The 20,046-nt window shown below is 39.7% G+C and overlaps 1 protein-coding gene across 6 annotated transcripts in view; it reads left to right on the top strand.

Moving 5' to 3' along the window:
- DYM (dymeclin) overlaps nt 1–20,046 on the top strand; it is a 208,125-nt gene that overhangs the window by 71,030 nt on the left and 117,049 nt on the right. For all 6 annotated transcript variants that reach the window (XM_056514018.1, XM_056514017.1, XM_056514016.1 and 3 more), the window contains 3 exons: nt 6,429–6,611; nt 10,099–10,277; nt 16,378–16,503. In XM_056514018.1, the coding sequence (XP_056369993.1) occupies nt 6,429–6,611; nt 10,099–10,277; nt 16,378–16,503 (488 nt within the window). The remainder of the gene's footprint in view (nt 1–6,428; nt 6,612–10,098; nt 10,278–16,377; nt 16,504–20,046) is intronic.

Genomic DNA, 20,046 nt, shown 5'->3' with positions numbered 1-20,046 from the left:
ATGAATCCTCCCAAATCTGCAGTAGGACTTCCCTAAAATCAACATTTGTTGTTTTTATAGTTTTCTAAGCAAGTGTGCCCTGGACTCCTCACAATTTGCAGTTTAAGTTCCTTAACTAAAGATCTGAGATGTTGAAGATGTGCATTATAAAGTATAAAATGCCCCTGATACAGCAGTTGCCTCACCCATCCCTGTTCATGATTCCATGGACCTCTTTTTCCTCTCCCATTCATTATCACATAACATCCCCGTGGCAACTTGAGAAATTGCTTGCACGGAAAAGTAATCGTAGGAAAGTATTTATGTATTTTTAGCTTTCTTCTAACACAATGTAGCAGCTGGAAACAAGGACAAGAGCCAGCACAATGTGAACTGCCAGCTCTCCATGGGCCACCAGAAAGTGTTCATCAGACCACAGTGTGAGAACTATTGAATTGACTTAAGAAATGTGACACACATAATAAGCATTAAAAAAACAACGCTCAAATTCCCACTGCTGCTGCTTGAATGTAATAAGAATTAAACAGTAATTGTAATGTTTTTTAATAATGCGTTATTTACTGGTTTTGGTGGAGGAACTATGTGATGGTATCAATTAGATGCAATGGAAATCACTTTTGCTTTAATTTTTCATCATCTCTGTTTAGTGATGCCTTAGATGCTGTTGCAGCATTGGACAATCTTCTGGATGCTAAAAGTTTCAGAAATATGAAAGCAGAACGTGGAACTAGGTTTTGGATGTATTACTAACCATAAGTTAGATCTGTTCTGTTTTGGGCTTTTTTTGTTGTGGTTTTCTTTCTGATATTTAACACTGTCTTTGCTAACTTTTGTATCCTTATCTATTTGTGTTCTTTCCATTTTTGCAACAAGGGAGCAGGATGATTGTTTTGGATATGTCAGAATGACGGGGAGATCAAGAGACCTTTTGAAGATCTTTATGTCTACTAAAACTCGTATTTTGTCCTGTTCAATCTCAGAAGCAGCCTGGGGCAGCACCTCAAGTTGGTGCCCTCGGCAAATACTTTCACAAGTAATAAAAAAGTCATTAGGAGGATGCTAAATATGTTTGAGATTGTGTGGGTCATGTGATGGGGAATGAGGGGAGGATCTGCCCTCTTACCAAGCTCCAGTGAGGAGAGACAGGACCAAACTCAAAAGACTTTGCTGATATTAATTGCAATTTAATGCCTATATTTAAACGCAATGAAGGATGTTCAAAGGAAGGGTTGAAGTTCAGTGATCACTTTAATTGAATTTTTGAGCTACTATTAGATTTAAAAAAACCCTAAACAATACTAATTTCCTAGAAAGAAACTTGGAAATAAGTAACTCCAATTTCCTCAGCATTAATTTAATGCTCTGTCCAGCATGAGAAGTCAGAGAGTTTATCTTCTGAGCCTTGACACTGAAGGTTGAAAGGTGAATAATATGTTTTGCAGAAGAATTACAACTAGTTTAATAACTAATCCAGGAGAGCTCAAAAATCAATTATAGCTCACAGTCGGTTGATCTGCTGACTTGAAATAACGGCAGGCAGTGTTAGAAGTTGTGGACTATAAGTTGCAATGCTTTATGTGAGTGTAATGAGTTTTTAGAATGCCTTCTGTACTCTTCAAAAATGTCTTCATAGTCAAAGTCTTAAAATTCTTCGTATTCTTGTAAAACTATAAATAAGTATGTTTAAACTTTTTCAAAGTAGGTACAAACATGAACCTTATTTGTATCTCATTGTGTAACAGAGACCAGGCATTATTAGGCTGAGGTTTCTGCAGAGTTGTGTTTACATCAAATAACAGTCAGGTGAAAGAAAGTTCTATTTTGATGACTGTGTCATAACTTCATTTTACCATTAAGTGTTGTTTCACAGACTGTCAAAGTAGATTAAAGTCCTGGGTTTGTTTTCATGGCTGTTAACTGTGTTTCCAGCCATCTTACAGAAAACCTCAGCTTCTCTGTTGCAAAATAACATACTTTCCTCTTACGACCTGCTTTTCTTGCTCTGCCTTACATAGAGTTGTATGAACAGGGGAAAAAAAATCTTTGGCTGATAGTTTGGTGAAAGAGAAGGGCAAAAATGAATCTGTTAATTATGTTTTAAATGCAAAAGCAGTCAGTTCCTTATTAAAGTATTTGAGTATTTCCCAGAAATAATTGGCAGAATTTTACAGTTCTCCAGTTGACAAAACTTCTAGCAGTGTGGTACCATGTGGGACTGAGTCAAGAAATAAAGTTATATCAGTGAATCCCAGAGCTGGTCAGGCTGGAAGGGCCCACAGTGGGACATCTGACCTGACATCCCTGATCCAGCAGGGCCATCCCCAGCACAGGGCACAGGATTGTGTCCAGAGGGCTCTGGAATACCCCTGGTGAGGGGGACTCCACCCCTCTCTGTCTCTGTTTGGGGCAGAAGTTGTGTCTCCTTTGCAGGGGGAACTGCTGGGCTCAGCCCCTGCCCGTGGCTCTGGTGCCATTGCTGGGATGAGCCCAGAGCAGAGCCTGGGCCCTGCTCTGCCCCTTCCAGTACACAGGGACAGACAGGGACACCAGGGACACCCAGGGCTGAGGGCCCCTCTCACAGCCCTGAGCAGCCCCAGCTCCCTCAGCCTGTCCTGGGCAGGGAGATGCTCCAGGCCCTTCAGTGTATGTGTCACTCTCCCCTGGACCTGCTCCTGGAGCTCCAGGTCCCTCTTGTACTAGGGAGCCCAGAGATGGATGTAGTTAGAAATTATGGACAAATATTATGGAAATGCACTTGAAAATATTCTGCAGAAAGCAGTAAACTGTATAAATTAAACAAGTAATGCAAATACCTAGGTGTTTGTCTTGTTTTCAGCTTGGATAGAGTTGCAGTGCTGGGTAATGTTGATATCACTCTGATGTTTTAGTTGTTACTAAGTCATGCTTATGCTGAATCAAGGACTTGTCACCTTCTCATAATTTCAGAAGAAATTCTTGGCTGTGAGGTTGGTGGGGCCCTGGCACATGTTTTCCCAGAGCAGCTCTGCTGCCTCTGGATCCCTGAAAGTGTTCCAGAGCAGGTTGGATGGGGCTTGGAGCAACCTGGGAAAGTGGAAGGTGTCCCTGCCCATGGCAGGGGTTAGAATGGGATGAGCTTAAGTGTTTCTTAAGGCACAAGGAGCTGGCAGGAGACACAGCCAGGACAGCTGACCCAACTGGTTGAAGGAATATCCCATATCCTATCATGCTGAGCAATAAAACTGAGGGGTCTTGCCCAGGGGTTGGTGGACATTGCTTCAGGTCTGCAGCAGGTGGTGAGCAACTGCACTGTCCGTCACTTCCTCTATATTATTTCATTATCATTATTATCATCATAATTTTCTCTTCTTTTTTGTTCCTACTGAATTGCCTTCATCTCACCCCCCCAAGTTTTGCATTTTCTCTTGGTTCTCTTCCCCATCTCACCAAAGAGTAGAGAATGATTGGCTGTGTGGTGTTAAACCACAAGGTTGAAGAGACTATTTTAGGGTTATGGATTATTGACTTCTTCAGGCTTATAACTGGGACCAGAAAGATAGTATTTGGTACTGTAGAGCCTTTTTAGGATTTTATAAATCTTCTGAACAGTTTGCCTCATGATGCTGTTTCAGGTAGTCTACTCTTCCCTCTTCTTCGCAGTTTAGTGGTTTAGTTTTGAGGACCCTAGCTTATCTTTGCCACCTCCCAGAGACATAGAAAGCTTTACAAAAACACCTGGAATTTGTGTTTCTGTTGTGATATATAAAAAAATGACAAGAGGATAGAAGTAAAATAAAAAAAAAAAACCCTCAGTGTGAAAGAAATCCAATCTTATGTTGAAGCCTTTAGCCAAATTTCTCATCATGCCTGTAATGATGCAAGGCAGAACTAGTACTCTTGCAGCTATCTGTGGCTATCCTGTTGGCTTAAAAAGGGATTTTCATAGAATCATGGAATCCTAGAATGATTTGGGTTGGAAGGGATTTCAAAGCTCATCTTGTTCCAACCCCTGCCATGGGCAGGAACACCTCTCACTATCCCAGGTTGTTCCAAACCCTGTCCAACCTGGCCTTTGTTCCTTTTAAACATGGAATTGTCTTCCTTTAATTCTGATTTTTTTTCCTGTGGTGTTTTGAAGAAGCAGAATCTGAAATATTATTCAGTCCACATTGTATCCATGTCTATTCTTCTGTTTTCTGTTAACTTCAGATCTGAAAAGAATATAGTAAGGAATGCTTCCAAAAGAGTGTAGCATAAGTTACTTTGTTTTGTGTGTTAAAGAAGTTAAATATAGTCTTGTAATTTTGAAATATGCATAAATATAAAATTAGAATTAACAAAGTAATATTTCAGATGTTTTGAACATACTGCTACATACAGCTAAAAACCTCCTGTCTCTCTGTTCTCCCATGCTCTTTACCTATTTAGCATTTTAATCTGAAGTTTATGATCAGAAATATTATTTTCCTTTACAATGTTTTTAACTTGAGTATGTTGGAGGCATCAGCCAATACTTACCACTTAATATGACACTGCCCTTGTAACTGCAAGGAATCTTATGAACCTGGTACACGGGATTGGTTTTCTGGAGGACCTGCCAACACACAAATTTCAGGAGGTTACTTGGGTCACATATTAATGTTCAGATTTCTCCCGGACATAGTGACCTCGTTCTCCCTGGTGGAAGATTCAGATTAATCAATGGTGTTTTGGCCAAATCCCTCTTTTTCTAACTAGTGAAAGATGGAATGACAGATGGCAGCCACAGAAGGATGGGGTGGTAGAAAATTAAAAACAAAAAGTACACTAAAATTTAAGAATGGAAATTTGATAAATTTTAATTTATTTAGCACATGATGATAAATGTATAGTTGTTTCAGGGTTTTTAAAATAGTTTCTTTGCATGTTACCTCTCTGGTTAACTCATGCGAGTTAAAAACTTAAAAAACTTCATGGTCAGCATCATTCATTCTGATAAGAACAGTGAATGAAGAACATGATGATAAAGGATTATTAATGTAACATGAAATTTTTGCTAAGAAGGTTGCAATTACAGTACTTTTTATTATAGGAACTCTCTCAAGCTGCTTAACACTGAGTGGCATTAGTCCCCTTGCCCATGCCATGGCAGTAATTGCCCTGCAATTGTCCTAATGAGGGAGCATTGGTTTGTTACATAATTACATTTGAAGAAAAATTCTTACTGGTTGGCTTGAAATTTTGTAGTGCTAAGAGTACTTGAAATTCTTTTAATCAGTTATGCTTTAATGTTTTGCATTCAAATGGCTTGCAGCTTTTTATCATTTACACCTTGAATCTTGCAGACTACAAGACTGGAAACTAAACTTTCTTGATTTTTCTTTTTTCTTTAGGAGGAGGCTGTAATTTCTTGAGAAGGTTGTAACTAATTTTTGATTTAGGCATTAATTAAAAGAGGAAATAAGAATTTACCTTTTTTAAAGTAGAACTTACAGGTTTTTTTCCTGTATAACTCATAGCTTTGACCTGTTAAATGAATAATTTGATGAAATGCTTAGTCTCTGCCATAAAATTTCAAGATACACTGAAAAAATGATCTGCTAGGCAGGCATTTGGGGACGCATCTAATACTGTGTGGTTGGGAGGGGCTGCTTCTTATCCCCTTGAAATGAATGTATCAAGCGCCCTGATGTGATAAATGTAGAGGTTTTGTCCTTTCCTCTGACTTTGTACACCAATAATGCTGAGTCTGCAGCATCTCTGTTTCAGTTTTGGTGCTTTTCTTAGTTTTTTTCAGTGCTGTAATACAGTCCTGTGAGCAGTGGCAAGGGCATAAGGACTAATGGACTTGCTGGAGAGGGGTGAGGGGAGTCCTTTAATCCTCCTCTGATGCTCCTTCTCCTCTAATCAGTATTTGGGCATGTAGCTGATCATCTGGTTTCACCAATGCTGCTGTAATTAGGAACAGGAATTTCAAATGCAGTAGTTTTGTATTGGAGATGCAGCACTAAAAAGAATTAAGTGTGACAATGACTCTGCATTTGAGGCCCAATCATTGAAGTGTGATAAGCAGTGTGATAATGAGAATTTTTTCAAGCAGCTTTGGGGACATTACATTGGCTTTATACATTATGTCTTATTACCGGACCTGCACAATGTACAATTGTAGAATCAGAGAATGGTTTGGCTGGAAGGACCTTAAAGACCATGGAGTTCCAACCCCCTGCCATGGGCAGTGACACCTTCCACTGTCCCAGGCTGCTCCAATTCCCATCCAGCCTGGCCTTGGGCACTGCCAGGGATCCAGGGGCAGCCACAGCTGCTCTGGGCACCCTGTGCCAGGGCCTGCCCACCCTCACAGGGACGGATTTTTTTCCAGTATCTAATCTAAACCTACTCTCTAAAATAGCATTGTTTATTAAAGTATGACCAAACCTGTTGTTTGTTTGTTGTTTTTTTTTTCTCTGCAGCTGGCCTGTGGACAGTGTTCACGCTGGGTGGGGTGGGCAGCAAAGCGTCGGCGCAGCTGGAGCAGTGCTCTCCTCTGGCCAGCCAGAGCCTGCTGCTGCTGCTGGTCCTGGCCAACCTGACCGACGCCCCAGACACCCCGAACCCCTACAGGCAAGCCATCATGTCCTTCAAGAACACACAAGGTTTGTATCTGTTCTTACTTTTGAGCCTGAACTGATGAAATGGAGTTTTAAGATGCTGTGATTGCTTAGAGGGTCTCTTTCCAAGATTTGGTGTCCTTCCAGCACATCCATGGAGAAGTAGTAATAACACTTTTTTATCTGGGAGTTTAAGGTGGAGTTCCTCAACTGCTGAACTTAATGGTGGGGACAGAGAGAGGATACTTTATCCTTCTGACCTGAGAAATACTAGAAAGCTTCATAATCCTGGTCCAGTTTACTTCCTGGGCTAGAGGTTTTTGAAGGTTTCTTCTGATTCTCGATGATTCTGTGATGCTATAATTATATAAAATATAGCATAAAACTAACCTATAAGTAGATTGGTATCCAAGAGTATGCAGGAATTCCCTAAAAATTTGTAGCACTTCTTGTCCTGGAGTCATGGTCCTTAGAGAGAAGGTAAATAATTAAATTGCTACCTGGGTTTGCTGACTGTATTCTTATATTTCAAATGTAAGAAAAAAATGTTTACCATAAACATGTCCATGAGTTTTGTATGTATAGGAGGTTTCGGAGTTGTTTCGGTGCTTGTCTGGATTTTGAGAAGGCAGGTTCCAGTCTGTGTGTCAGATAACTGCAGGTGCCATGTGGCACTGACACGCAGAGGGTCTTATTTGGGGCATGGGAATGCCAAACACAAGTTGTACTATCTAGATAGCTCAGTATGCAGCCTGTGCCTTTCACAGAATCATGGAATCATTTAGTTTGGAAAGCCCTCCAAGTCCAACCATTCCCCCAGCACTGCCCAGGCCACCAATCCCTGTCCCCAAGTACCTCAGTCACACAGTTTTTAAATCCCTGCAGGATGAGGACTCCACCATTTTCCATGTGTACTTTATCCATGCTTAGATCTCTGAGTCTGAGCCATGTGGTTTTACCTTTCATTGGCTTTGAGCAGGTTGGCACCGTGCACAGAGCTCAGGAGCTGTGTGACAACTTGTGAAGCCACAGTAATATCCTGAGTTATGTACTTTCTTCTGGGGAGTTTTTGTATTCCTTTATCCATTAAGTTTTAACCAGGTTGAGCTCTAAATTAATTCACCATTACCTAGGAAAATTTATTGGGTTATGAAGGTGGAGGATTGTTCTTATAAGAATTCTGAGTCCTAACATGCTTCTTTGATTTATTGGATACCATTTACAGGTGGTTGAGATCAAATTGTTGATAAAGTTTTTGTTTTGTTCTGTCTTTAAACTGCAAACTTCCTTTAATGTTGCATTTTGCTTGACTTTGTTTCATGCCATGAGTAGCCAGTAGTGTATTTCATTAATGTTCGCTATACATTTATCATTATAAAATTTTGCAACAACTTGTGTCAACAACTTTGTGTCAAATGTAGCATGAAAAGCTGTATTTTCTCTACGTGTGTATGTTGATAGAATGACTTATTGTTTCCCAGAAACTTGTTCCCACTAGCAATACTCATAATTGAGCTTAAATTTGATTTCTGTGAACATTTTAAGGGGTTTGTAAGAGGAAAGTAATGTGAAAAAAAGAGGCTGGTTGCTGTCACAATATATACTATAAAAGGAAAATTGGCATTTTTGTTAAAATAATTTCTATAATTTAATTGGGACTAAACTAGGAGACTTCAGGATAGGGTTTTTTTTTTTGTACATGGTCTAGAATAGTTTAATTTTTCTGTTTATCAGTTTAATGATCTACAGAATAATACAGGATATGCTGGTGTTGCTGGTAAGTTTCTTTAATTCTGTTCAGATTTTTATTTTACTGCACTTTTTAGTATCCTTTATTAAAACTGATAGTGAAATACTATAAATCCCAGTGGCACAGCTTAAAAATCCACAGAAGTGAAGCTGCAAAGCCAAGGGGAGCTTCTCAGCTAATGACCTGTGGCACCAAGGACTGAATGGTTCTGATTTTGCTGTCTACATCCAGGTTTTCCCTCCTGAAGGGAAATTCCTGCCCAAAGCAGGGAGGTTTTAACCCAGCTGGTGCATAGTCACGGTCAGCAGTTGAGGAAGGCCAGGTTGGAGTCTCTCTTGCACCCCTGGGTGCATGGTTTTGGGACAGGCAGGGTCTCCATCACCACAGGGCTGTGTCTCTGTGTGGTTCCCAACTCCTGCAGGCAGGAGTCCTGTTTACTCCAGGGCCTCCTGCTGCCTCCAGTTCAATGGCTGGAGCTGTCCCCCCTTGCCCTGGCCAAGAGGAGTGGTGGCTCCCCAGCACACTGTCTGCTGGGCCCCACAAAACCAGTGGCAGCCAGGGCTCCTGCAGGGATCCTGCAGCAATTCCAAGCACTTTTTCCATCCAAAGTGGGTGGAAATGTACAAAATACGTGACGACTGCCATGCTCTTCTGTGCTGAAAGCTACTTAGCAAACTTCAATAGGAATATGGGCTAAAAATCATAGAACCACAGTGTGGTTTGGATTGGAAGGGATCTTCAAGATCACCCTGTTTCAACTCTCCTGCCGTGGGCAGGGACATCTTCCACTGTCACAGATTCCTCCAAGCCCCATCCCACCTGTCCTTGGACACTGCCAGGGATGGGGGAGCCATAACTTACCAAGGCACCCTGTGCCAGGGCCTCACCACCCTCACAGGGATGAATTTCTTCCTGATCTCTCATCTAAATGTCTTCTCTTTCACTTTAAAACCCTTCCCCCTTGTCATATGGCTATTTTCCCATGTAAAAATTCTCTCAACTCTCCGTCTTCTTCAAAAGCCCCCTGTAAGTACTAGCTTTTTTGTTTCCACAGGGAATTTCTAGACCTTAGAGATCTGTGCAGATGTATGTTTTTATTGAAGCTGGTAAAGGTTCTGTGAACAGAAATCTGTTTTATTTTTGCTTCCAGCCCTGGCACAGAGTATATTGTGATTCTGAACAAACTGCTATTACTTTGAGGGATATCAGACAATGTGATGTGATGTTTTACATTGCTTAACTCAGCAAACTCCCCACCACACACCTCTGAAGTCTTGACACCTATATTTCAGTGAGATATCACAGTAATCTTGACCTATGCACATCCACCCTTCGTGCCAAGAAAGGGATGGATGGGAAATACTCCACCTTAATGCAAGAGAACTAAACCTGCAAGTTTGACGTGCAGGGATTGGAAGTTAATCATTGATATATTGGTTCCAGCAAAGACCTTGTGTCTAAACCCCTTCCAGCAGCTCCTGGGATCACATTCCTTCTTAGCAGTGGAAGCCATATGGAGGGACAAAATTGTTTTATGAAAAGAAAGGAATATTTTGTGCAGGTACTGGGCTCGTATGGGAGGACAACTTCAGCTTTTTGGCACAACTGAAGCTTTATGAGACTCTATTATGGTTTATGACCATTGGTGATAGGAGTCGCAGGTGATTTTTGTTCCTCCTTTCTGTGGTGTATTAAATATTTCCCCTAGGGATTTTATAAAATTAAAAGTAACTGAATAATAAATGTGTTTGTTAAAGATTTTCTTTTATTTCTTTATTTCAGATAACACTGCTTTTTCGTCATCAAATCCACATGCTTTCCAGATTAACTTTAACAGTTTATACACAGCTTTATGTGAGCAGCAGAAATCTGATCAAGCCACTCTTCTCCTATATATGCTTCTGCATCAGAACAGCAACGTGCGGACCTACGTGTTGGCACGGACAGACATAGAAAATCTGGTGAGTCTTGCTCTACCTCCTTTATTCTCACCATGAGAGATTGGCCCTGCAAGCTCGGGTGTCACCAGCTGCCAGTGGCCTCTGTTCTGCAGTGGGAGCAGCAGGTTCTGGATCATTCATTCCACCAGTTCTAGCTCATTTATTCATTTTTGTTATGTCATCTCAGGAGTGTAGTGAATGTCATTGCAGTCAAGGGTGGTAAAGCCACAAGACCATCTTGGATTCCCTCTTTCTATGTGCCACTATCATGACCCAGGTCAAAACCCCCCACTTCAGATCATGCTACCAGAGAAACTGGTAGCAGGTATCATTCTATTCATTGTTTTATTTAACTTTTTCAGATATCTAGGCCAAAAAGTTGAACAAGCTTACTCTGTGCTTTCAGGAGTAATAGTTAACAAAATGAGCTGTTACTGGACTAACATGCCAAATGTCTTACAGGGTTGACCTAAGACTGAAACTCCTCAAGGAGCAGCTCAAAGATTTTATAGAAATATAACTGTAGTGCCTTTTTAGCTGCCTAAATAGGATTGTGGTTAATGGCCAATATAACAGACACCTGGTATGGTTTTTGTAGGTTATAAATTAGCTTATGCTCCCCACTTTAGTAATGTCACAAACCACTTTAACAAATCTTACTTATTAAAAAGCATTCCTTTAATAAGATAATGGCTGTCTAGGGGAATTGGTAACAGAATAGAGGACCCTTTCCATTTTAATATTTGAAATCTTGCCAGGTAATTAGATCCCTTGCCTGTTTGATGGCAGATATGGAGTGAGTTTGGTTTCAGTCCAAGTTCTAGCAGATGTATTGCTAAAATCGGAGTTGATAGACACCACTGTTGGCAAACTGGGGTGAGATGGTTGAAGCTGAATTGATTCAAGACTGAACTCCTGTGTTCACTGCAGATTATGTAGGCAAGGCTGAGTCATTTTGCATGAATTCTGTGAACAAATGGTCGTGTATAATTTTTGGGGCTGCTAGTGTGTGATATGACAAGTTTACAGCTGCTAACCATAACAATTTGCTGTATCTTTAGAATCATAGAATGGAAACCCAGAATGGTCTGGGTTGGAAGGGGTTTTAAAGCTGCTCTTGTTGCAACCCCTTGCATGTGCAGGGATGCCTTCCACTATTCCAGGTTGCTCTAGACAACTAAATGTTAGGTGTGTTCATTGTTTTATAATTACAGTGTCTCATACACTGTAAAGCTTCCAGAAAAACAGTGCAGTACATCTGTCAAAACAAGTCAAGATGCAGGTACTCAGATGCTCTGCAATGTAAGATATTTTCATATATTATCACCTAAAGAAGAACAGTCAGAAAATCTCAGAAATTACCAGCAACTTTAAACACTTCACGGGGAAAGATTGAAAAATTTCAAAAAGCATCACTGAAAAGTCGACAGTATGTTTTTCTGGGTATTTTGACTTTTTTCAATACTAACGTTGGAAATTGCTGTTATTTTGCTCTTCGTGCTTCTGCTTTGTGATCTTTACTGACAACTTACTGACATCTTTGTCCAATCTTCTTGTTTTTATTGGGCCAGTAGATAAGGATAAGCAGCAACCAGCTGAGAAGAGCAGTTTTAATTGCTCAGTAAGGCCAGCTGAGCCAGACTCAAAAAGAATTGGATGGGCTGGGAGGGCTACTGGACAAAGAAATCATGACCTCCTAACTACAGTCCTGTGGTGAAAGAGAGCAATTCAACCTTAGACCTGAAAATGAGATAAAGGGACTTGAGTACTGAAGCTGACTATCCTTCCCTGTATGGCAAGAGTGATGCTGATGCACTGTGTACTGTTCTGGTGTTGTACTTCCAGACTTCATCAAACAGTTAGAAAAATGGATCAGTGTTGAGAAACATGGGAGTTTTTTTACTTCAAAATTAACAATAATGCTGTGTCTCACAGCATTAATGTCTCACAGCCTAGGAAACTGACTCTAGCTGCTCAGAGAAGAGCTCAGGGAGCATCAGGATATGTTTATGCTTTATAAAAGGGAATCCTTAAAAAACAGGAATCTCTACTTGCAGAGAGGGATGGGAAGAACTAAAGCCTGGAGGTTGATTCCTAGCATCTGGAAATATGGGAGAAAAACAATAAGGTCATTAATTCAGAGGCAAAATGATCCTTGAATGAGGGTGGAGCACTTTTTGGAGGCATGTGGTGTAAATCTGTGGCTCTTTGTACAGAGAAGTGTAAGGTGTTGTGTGAGAGATATGTCCACAAGCAGTTCAGAACTCATCCTAAAGTTTAGGGGGTTTTGCAGGTTGCACCTGTTTCACTGCATTCAGTGCATTCCATATGTTGTGTTTTCCCCTATTTTTATTTGTCTCCTTTTCTGCGCCTAGGAAGCATCACCAGAAGGTGCTCTGTAACATTTCATAAGGATTTTTGAAATGTGTCTCTGCTCTTTTTCAACTTAGTTTAACTTGTAAATTAAAACAGTTTGTTTTTCTTAGCTGTTGTACCAGATATTGTCTCAGCTCACTTCCTCATTTGTATGAATCTCCCTCTGCCAGTTATAGTTAAATATCTTCACTTTTTTTTGTTGGGCTTTGTGTTTTATTCTTAATAAAGAACCTTTTTTGCTCTTATTATAATTCTGCTTAGCAAAATGAATCTTTGTGTGTCGTTCATGACTTTGTTTTTGAAAATAACTGGATTAAATATCTGATGCTAGAGAATCTTCTGTTAGAGAAGTTTATATTTGGCTGTGCTTTTCAAAGTGCTTGCAGGGATCCTATGGAAAGAGGTGGTAGAGGTGAAACAGAGGGCAGTTACACATTTTTTGATAAGCATAGTGTTCTAGTCTGTGAATGGGAGACTGTTGAGCCTTCTTCTGTTTGGAAGAGAAGTTATTGCCAGTATTGCAAGTAAATATACCAGTGAGATTTCTGCATGTAAGAAATGAGCTATTTGATGTGTTTGTTTTGGCTGCTGAGTTGAGATTTTCTTGCTGCTCAACATGACTGGAATGAAATAACATACATGACGATGTATTTATATCAGCTGATGGTAGAGCAATATTTTTTCCTGTAGTATAAATTTGTCTTAAGCAGATTGCTGCTTGTATTTTGTTGATTACTAAAGACAATCTATTTTTAAACTTTACTGGGGAAACCAACCTTGGACTGGATATAGCACCTGCAATTTTCAGTGTCTGTTTTTACCTGCCACTTTTTTTTGGGATTAAAAGTAACATTTTTATGGTGGCTGTTTCTTACCAGTTAAAAGCTGCTCCTGAGGGAGGAGTATTAGTAGTGGTGCAGTAGAGTTAGTGTGACGACTGTGAGAAAAGGGTCAGCAATACAAGAGAAGTGGTGGCTCTCAATAAAAGATTGGATAAAATCATTGTGTAATAAGATAGGTATAAAAGTATTAATGTATGTATATAGCATAGGAGTGTAGAAATGTATTTCAGTTGAAAGTCTAGATAAATTTTAATATAATTAAAATATTAACTGAGAGAATTATTCTCTTTTGGAGGAATCTGTCTCTTCCAGAATCCTCCTGAGGCTCCTCCCAGGCATCTCCTGCAGTTTCCACCTTTATTTGAGGCACCTGAGATCCCAGGCAGAAGCTCTGGACTCCTTCAGAGAAGATCCCTGAGATGTTTCTGCCCTTTCAATAGCAGATCTCGCTTACAAGGTTCACTTGAGACTCCTTACAGGCTTCTCCCAGGGCTCTTTAAATTCTTCTAGAGACCTGATATCCAGGTTTCAGCCCCAGACTTCTCCAAGGAAACTACCTAAAAGTCTTCCTCTTTTGAAAAAAAACATCTCCTCCAGGTTCTACCCAAGACTCCTCCCAGGCACTTCCCAGAGTATTTCTAATTTTACATTTTCATATGTTTAGACTTTTAATTAAATCTATATTGTAACTTTTTTATAGAAGTGGTGGCTTGTTATCTAGTTTTTGTTTTGAGAACAATAATACTTGTCCTAAGGTATGTGTGCACCTCAGCAATCAATGTACAGAGGAAAAAGGAGGAAGGATTATGGAAAGTGTACAAATTGATTCTGGTTCCATCTGGACATGGCACATAAGAGAGAATTATAATTTGCTCCTTGAGTTTTGTCCAGTGTGTAGACAGCACAAAGCCTGAAAGATGAGTGGAAAGGGAGATGTGGCCAAAGGAGTGGGGGTTTTGGAAGCAACAGAGGTTTGTTTGGGGCAGCAGGACTGATTGCCATGATCTGGAGTGCCAGACTACTCTTCAGTAGCAAGTATGGAGCTTTAGTAACAGCACTTTCACATTTTGGCTTGTAGGGGAATGGCTGCAATGTCTCAATATCAGGTATTTTTAAATGTCGTTTGTAGCAGCACACATGTAGGACTTGGAGCACTTGAGAACGTGAATGGACTTTTTCAGTTACAATTAGTATTAATGTGTGTGGACAGAGGAGATATTTTGGGCTATTCTGAAGGAGTATGTTTTGCCAGAGTGGTTTGTATGGTTTAACACAACCAGACTGAATCACAATTATCTTTAAAGGTCCCTTCCAGCCCAAACCTTTCTGTGCTTCCATCTGGGATCTATCTAGAAAACTAAGAAGTTGTTCCAATGGCTACCTTTAGCAAGGCTTTTGTTGTTCTCCCTGCAAAGTCCAGTTGTAAATGTGATTCTTCATTAGTTTTTATGTTGCTTCAAGTTCTATCCAGCTTTTTATAATAATTAATGGACTTGTAAATTACAGAGCTTTTACACTGCAAAGCTCCATGTCAGTGTTCGGGATGGGAACAATTTGAATGGTGGACTAAAGCAGTGATGTTTCTCTCTGTTTCTCCCCATCCCAGGAAAAGGACAAATCTTTTTTTGACTATATGCTAATTAGAAGTTCTAGGGAAAACCTGGACTTCACTCAAGACTGATATTCAGTCTATTTTATTTCAATATTTATTTAATACTAATAAAAATACTGCTGTAAGTATATTCTCCCTCTGCTTCTGTTGTCATCTTGTATTGACCCTGACCAAAGCATGTGTCAAAAGGTTTTGTGGCCTGCAGCATTTAGATCAATCTTGTTTCACTCTGATAGAAACTGGTTTAGGATGTCCCAACTGTTTTGGGGATGGTTGATTGTAAGAGAACATTTTGGTAACTTCAGAGGCTTGTGAAGCACTTGGTGTCCTGGCTGCTCACCAGAATAGGTTTTGCATGATTCATCCAGCTGCATTTGGCCTGTTTTGAAAAACAGCAAGTTTTTAGGTGTCTAGAAGCTGCTTGGAACTGAGGGCTTTCTCCAGTTCCTTTTTCCAGGGCTTTTTTGATTTCGGCCTATTTCTGCAGCCCAGGGAAGCCACGTTGTACTGAGCCAGTAGAAAGCTAATTTTCATTTGGTAGAGAGACAACGTTTGCATCTGGATTAACTTTAGGCTAGTACCCAGGTATGCTTGCTGTTGCAATGAAATCTCATTTTCATTATTATTGCAAGGCTTTGGCTCAAGCTGTTCATCCTGGTGGAAATGTTGCAAGACCTTGGGCTGAACTCTAATCATAATGATCAGTCAGTTCTCTTTGGCTGCATATTATCTAAAATTGGAAAAACAGGCCTCTTCTAGTCTTAACCCAACCCAAACTGTTTTTTCTGGTATTATCTTCACACACCAAAATGGGATTTAACTTTCATGTCTCAAAATGCCTCTGTTCACCTTGGCTTTGATGTACTTGATGAGGAAAGGCTTTTCACAACAGGCTTGTGGTGGCACAGATGGGCAGACACAACTGTTTTCCTGCTTGGAGTGGTGAAAATCTTGTTTAAAAATTCTCTTTTTGCTATAGTGTAGAGAGGAGGTCTGAAGCATTTGGAGATTATGGTAACTGGTATGGCTGGGAATCTCATCTATCAGGGATTGAAATTCCATTTCTGACCACAAGAAAGCACTTGTTTAGACTCTCTTGTGAGACAAAATGAAGCAGATGGAAGGTGTTTGGACACTGTATGTCACTGCTCAGGGGTGGTTGTTTCAAGAGGGAGGAATTGGTATTAATTGTCAAGGGCAGGGCAATACATGGGACCTTTAGAGCCTCCTCTGTTTAGTGTCTGAGGGAGTTGAAGACGAAACTAATACACAGATTTTTCCTTCCCTAAAGGTTCTGCCAATTCTTGAAATTTTGTATCACGTTGAAGAAAGGAATTCGCACCATGTTTACATGGCCCTTATAATTTTGCTGATCCTTACAGAGGATGATGGCTTCAACCGATCCATTCACGAAGTGGTGAGTTGCTGTTTTGGTAAATAATCCTTCAGCTCTAAAAATAATCTAAATATTTACTTCTAAGATACATCAGCTAATCTGTTCCCTCAACAGAGACTGTATGAGTTCATCCAAATTTGATGGCATATATATCTTCCTTTTGTAAGAAGAAGGAACTTGAAGACTGATTCCAAAACTTTTCCCAAGTAAAATGAGCAAACACACTCCCTCCTGTAGAGAAACTGCTGCAAATATCTCTTTTTCTGCCTTTTTTGGTGTTCCCTGTTACAAATTAGCCTAGTAATAGCCGGGCAGGCTGCCTCAGAGGTGCTGAATGTTTGCCATGGAAGTGGAGGGCCTAGAAGAGAGGAAAAAAAACAGGAAACCTTTTTTATTTCTCTTGAAAAACTTTGCTTAACTAGTTTGATGCAGCCTTTAGCTGGAGTTGTATTTTCCATACTAAATGTTACTTCCTTACTTGGCACTTCTTTTTCTGTCTCTCTGTTAGATTAATTTCTATTTTATGTTGTCCATGTAACAGCATCCAAATTTTTACTAGATTTGATGGACCTTGACCATCTGTGCAGGAAAATACCTTGGACAATTACATCCTAGTTTCCCAGCTTCTAAAACTATGGTATCACATGAGATATTTGATTAATTTAATTTTTTGACAGGGATACAGAAATTCTCTTTTGGGGAAATTACTATCTTGTGAAATTATTATCTTTTGCGAAATTAGTGAAATACAAAATGCTGAAAGCAAGTTTCAAGGTTCCTAAACAGAATTGTCTCCCAGGTGAATTTTCTGCCTATTTTGGAGGGAGCTGGCATTTTTTCTTGGTGCCAAGCAGTAAAGACTTACAGTATTTTTTCTCTGAAATTTCAGATTATTTAGTAGCTCTGTGTGTAGAAAGCAGGAAGAGATTATTTAAGTGCAATTTCCTGGGAAAATCTTTTTGGAAGCAGCTTTTAGGAGCACCTATAGCAACCATGTAGATGACTGAAATATTTTCTTGAAGCTTTTTCCTGCCTTAGACTTTGTTTGCCTTAAACCTGAACATGTGCACCAGAGGTGTACATGTGTTATGTGTATTTTTGGGTTCCATGTCACTGGGTCATTTATCCTGTCTCATAAATGGCCTTGTTGAGAGTTGGAATTCAGCAGACAAGGTGTCATTCCTGCCTCAGTCTCTTCCCCTACCACTCTTTGTTCATTTTAGAGGCTTTACACACAGTCTTTCAATAAATTCCTTACTGAATGAGTAAAAGTGGAAGATTTCCCTGAAATTCCTTAATGAGGATCCAGCTGTGGAATGAAAACATAAATCAAGTTTTCTTGTCCGGTTTATCCTGCCTTTTAGCTAACTCTGCCAACAGAGTTGTAGTGTTTGCTTGCAATGTGGATATTGGTTTACTGCTTCTATCTTAATAGAAACACAAACCCCACCTTAATTCGTTTTACCCTGCACTGATCTTTTTTTCAGTCATGCCTTTGCTTCTTCCATTTTCTTCACAATTTTTTTTTATTTTACTTGTGTTGTTCACTAACTGCTTCTTTCTTTTCCTCTGTGGTTGTATTTTCCTGCTCTGTAGTGCCTGGTTCCATTTGTTAATAGTGCTGTGTGGCCAGAGTCTTGCTGGATTTGGTTCTTAGGTGGATAATGAGAGGTGGCTGTGAAGTGCATGAGCCTGCAGGCCTTCTCCTGCACATTCCTGCAGATCCCAAGGAGGGAAATACGTGTAAGGGGAAAAAAGTTTCAAAATCATACTTATCAATCCATTTCCCTCACCCATGTCTTTGGATTAATTAAATGAATGCTTTCAGGTGTGAATGAGCAAGTTACTATTCAAAAACTCTATATGAAATTAATCTCATACTTTCTTAAATATTGACTCCACGTCTCCTAAAGCCTAAGAGGGTATTATAGGCCTGCAAAATGATGGGAGTCAGAAAATCTGTGTAGGCCTTTCTGTAAAATGTAAGCATCTAGCATGAGTTTTATAAACCTCATGCATGCAAATACATACCAAATTTTAGCAATTACAGCAGGATTATTTTTTCCTTCATCACTTGGGTAAAAGATGTATAAAAAAAGATGTGCTATATTTTAGATCAACCTGTTTTTCTCTCTGCTGTGTGTCCTGTGTACTGTTCTTATAAGAACCATGACTGTGCAGTTCATTTATGGGTTATTTTCCTTTGTGGCATTTAACCCACATTTATTTATTGATTTTTAGGATTAATTTTAGTAAGCAAAGTTTTATAAATCTGGTGATTATACCAACTGCTAAGGAGCTCAGGAAACCACAGAAACTCTTTTTGACTGCTGTAGGATGCTGAAGCATTTTTATTTAAAATGAATGTGGTCTTAACTGCCTGGAAAATATGATCAAAATCATAGATCATGTTTCTGCAATTGGTTTAATGCAGTTGGGTCACAATAACCACCAGAACTCAATTTCTTTCACTAATAATAACAATAATTATAATAGTAGAATAAACAAGTAAATGTAAGAATTCCCCAGAGGTTCAAGTATTGGTGATCTTCTGTCTCTGATTTATGAAATTCTAAATAAAATTACATCAGACATCGAAATCATACAGTATTTTATGTAGCAGTAACCTTATTGTGCTACTGTAGCACTTTATTCTGTAGTAAATGGTGATAGACTGTAAATTACAATTTAACTGTGTTTATTTTTAGTGTGTTAAAAAATATGTCAGGAGCAAAGTTGTGGAAAACTGAGTATCTCACTGCTTGGTATATGTAGAACTGAGCTCCTGCTCTTTGCATCTGCAGTTTGTTCTCCTTGAACTGAAACTATCAAAGAGCCTCATATTCAAAGGAATAATCAGTCAATCAAAACATACTAATTTCTTTTTAAATTATTCTTGTGAGACCATCCCAGGACTAAGTTTTTTTTTTTCTCCTTTTTAATGTTAACTGCAAACCAATGAGATTGGTCAGAGGGGGCACTGGTTTTGGGTAGACAATTTTGAAATTTAAGATATTTTCATGCTTAATGCCTCTGAAACCCAGAATGGATGGTGGTGGTTGCTGCTGTTGTTTTTGAAATAGCCATTTCACTGCCTACCAGCTCAGGTTGCTTTCCTCAGTGTGGAGGAGAGGTAACAGCTATGTACCTGTATAACTGTGAATTTATCTGTTTCTTTGAAGAGTGGTGTACTGTTTCAATGAATAGTTATCTCAGTAACTGTCATTTTTCCCAGGCTGGTGTTTTCAGAGTTTCAGGAAGAACCACTGAAGGTTTCTGGGGTGAGGCTGGAGCATTAACATGTCTTTGCCCATGCCTACAGCTGTCAATGTGTTACATAATGAGCACTTCATGTAACTTCATGTTTTGCATTAGGAATCTGAAATTTGGCAGGTGGCCTTTGTGCCAGGGCTCTGCTGCTGATAATATGTCTAAATGTGACCAAATTATCAGTCTCCAGGCACGGGGAGCAGTCTGTTTCCATCTGCAGGGACGTAGCCGGAGGTGGCCTGACGTCTGTGGAAACTGAATATTCTCATTTTGCTGCTCCCAGAGCCATCTGGG

The sequence above is a fragment of the Oenanthe melanoleuca genome, chromosome Z, assembly GCF_029582105.1.
Source record: "Oenanthe melanoleuca isolate GR-GAL-2019-014 chromosome Z, OMel1.0, whole genome shotgun sequence".
NCBI lineage: Eukaryota > Metazoa > Chordata > Aves > Passeriformes > Muscicapidae > Oenanthe > Oenanthe melanoleuca.
Note: the sequence above shows the minus strand (reverse complement) of the source record. Positions and strands in the feature narration are given on the sequence as shown.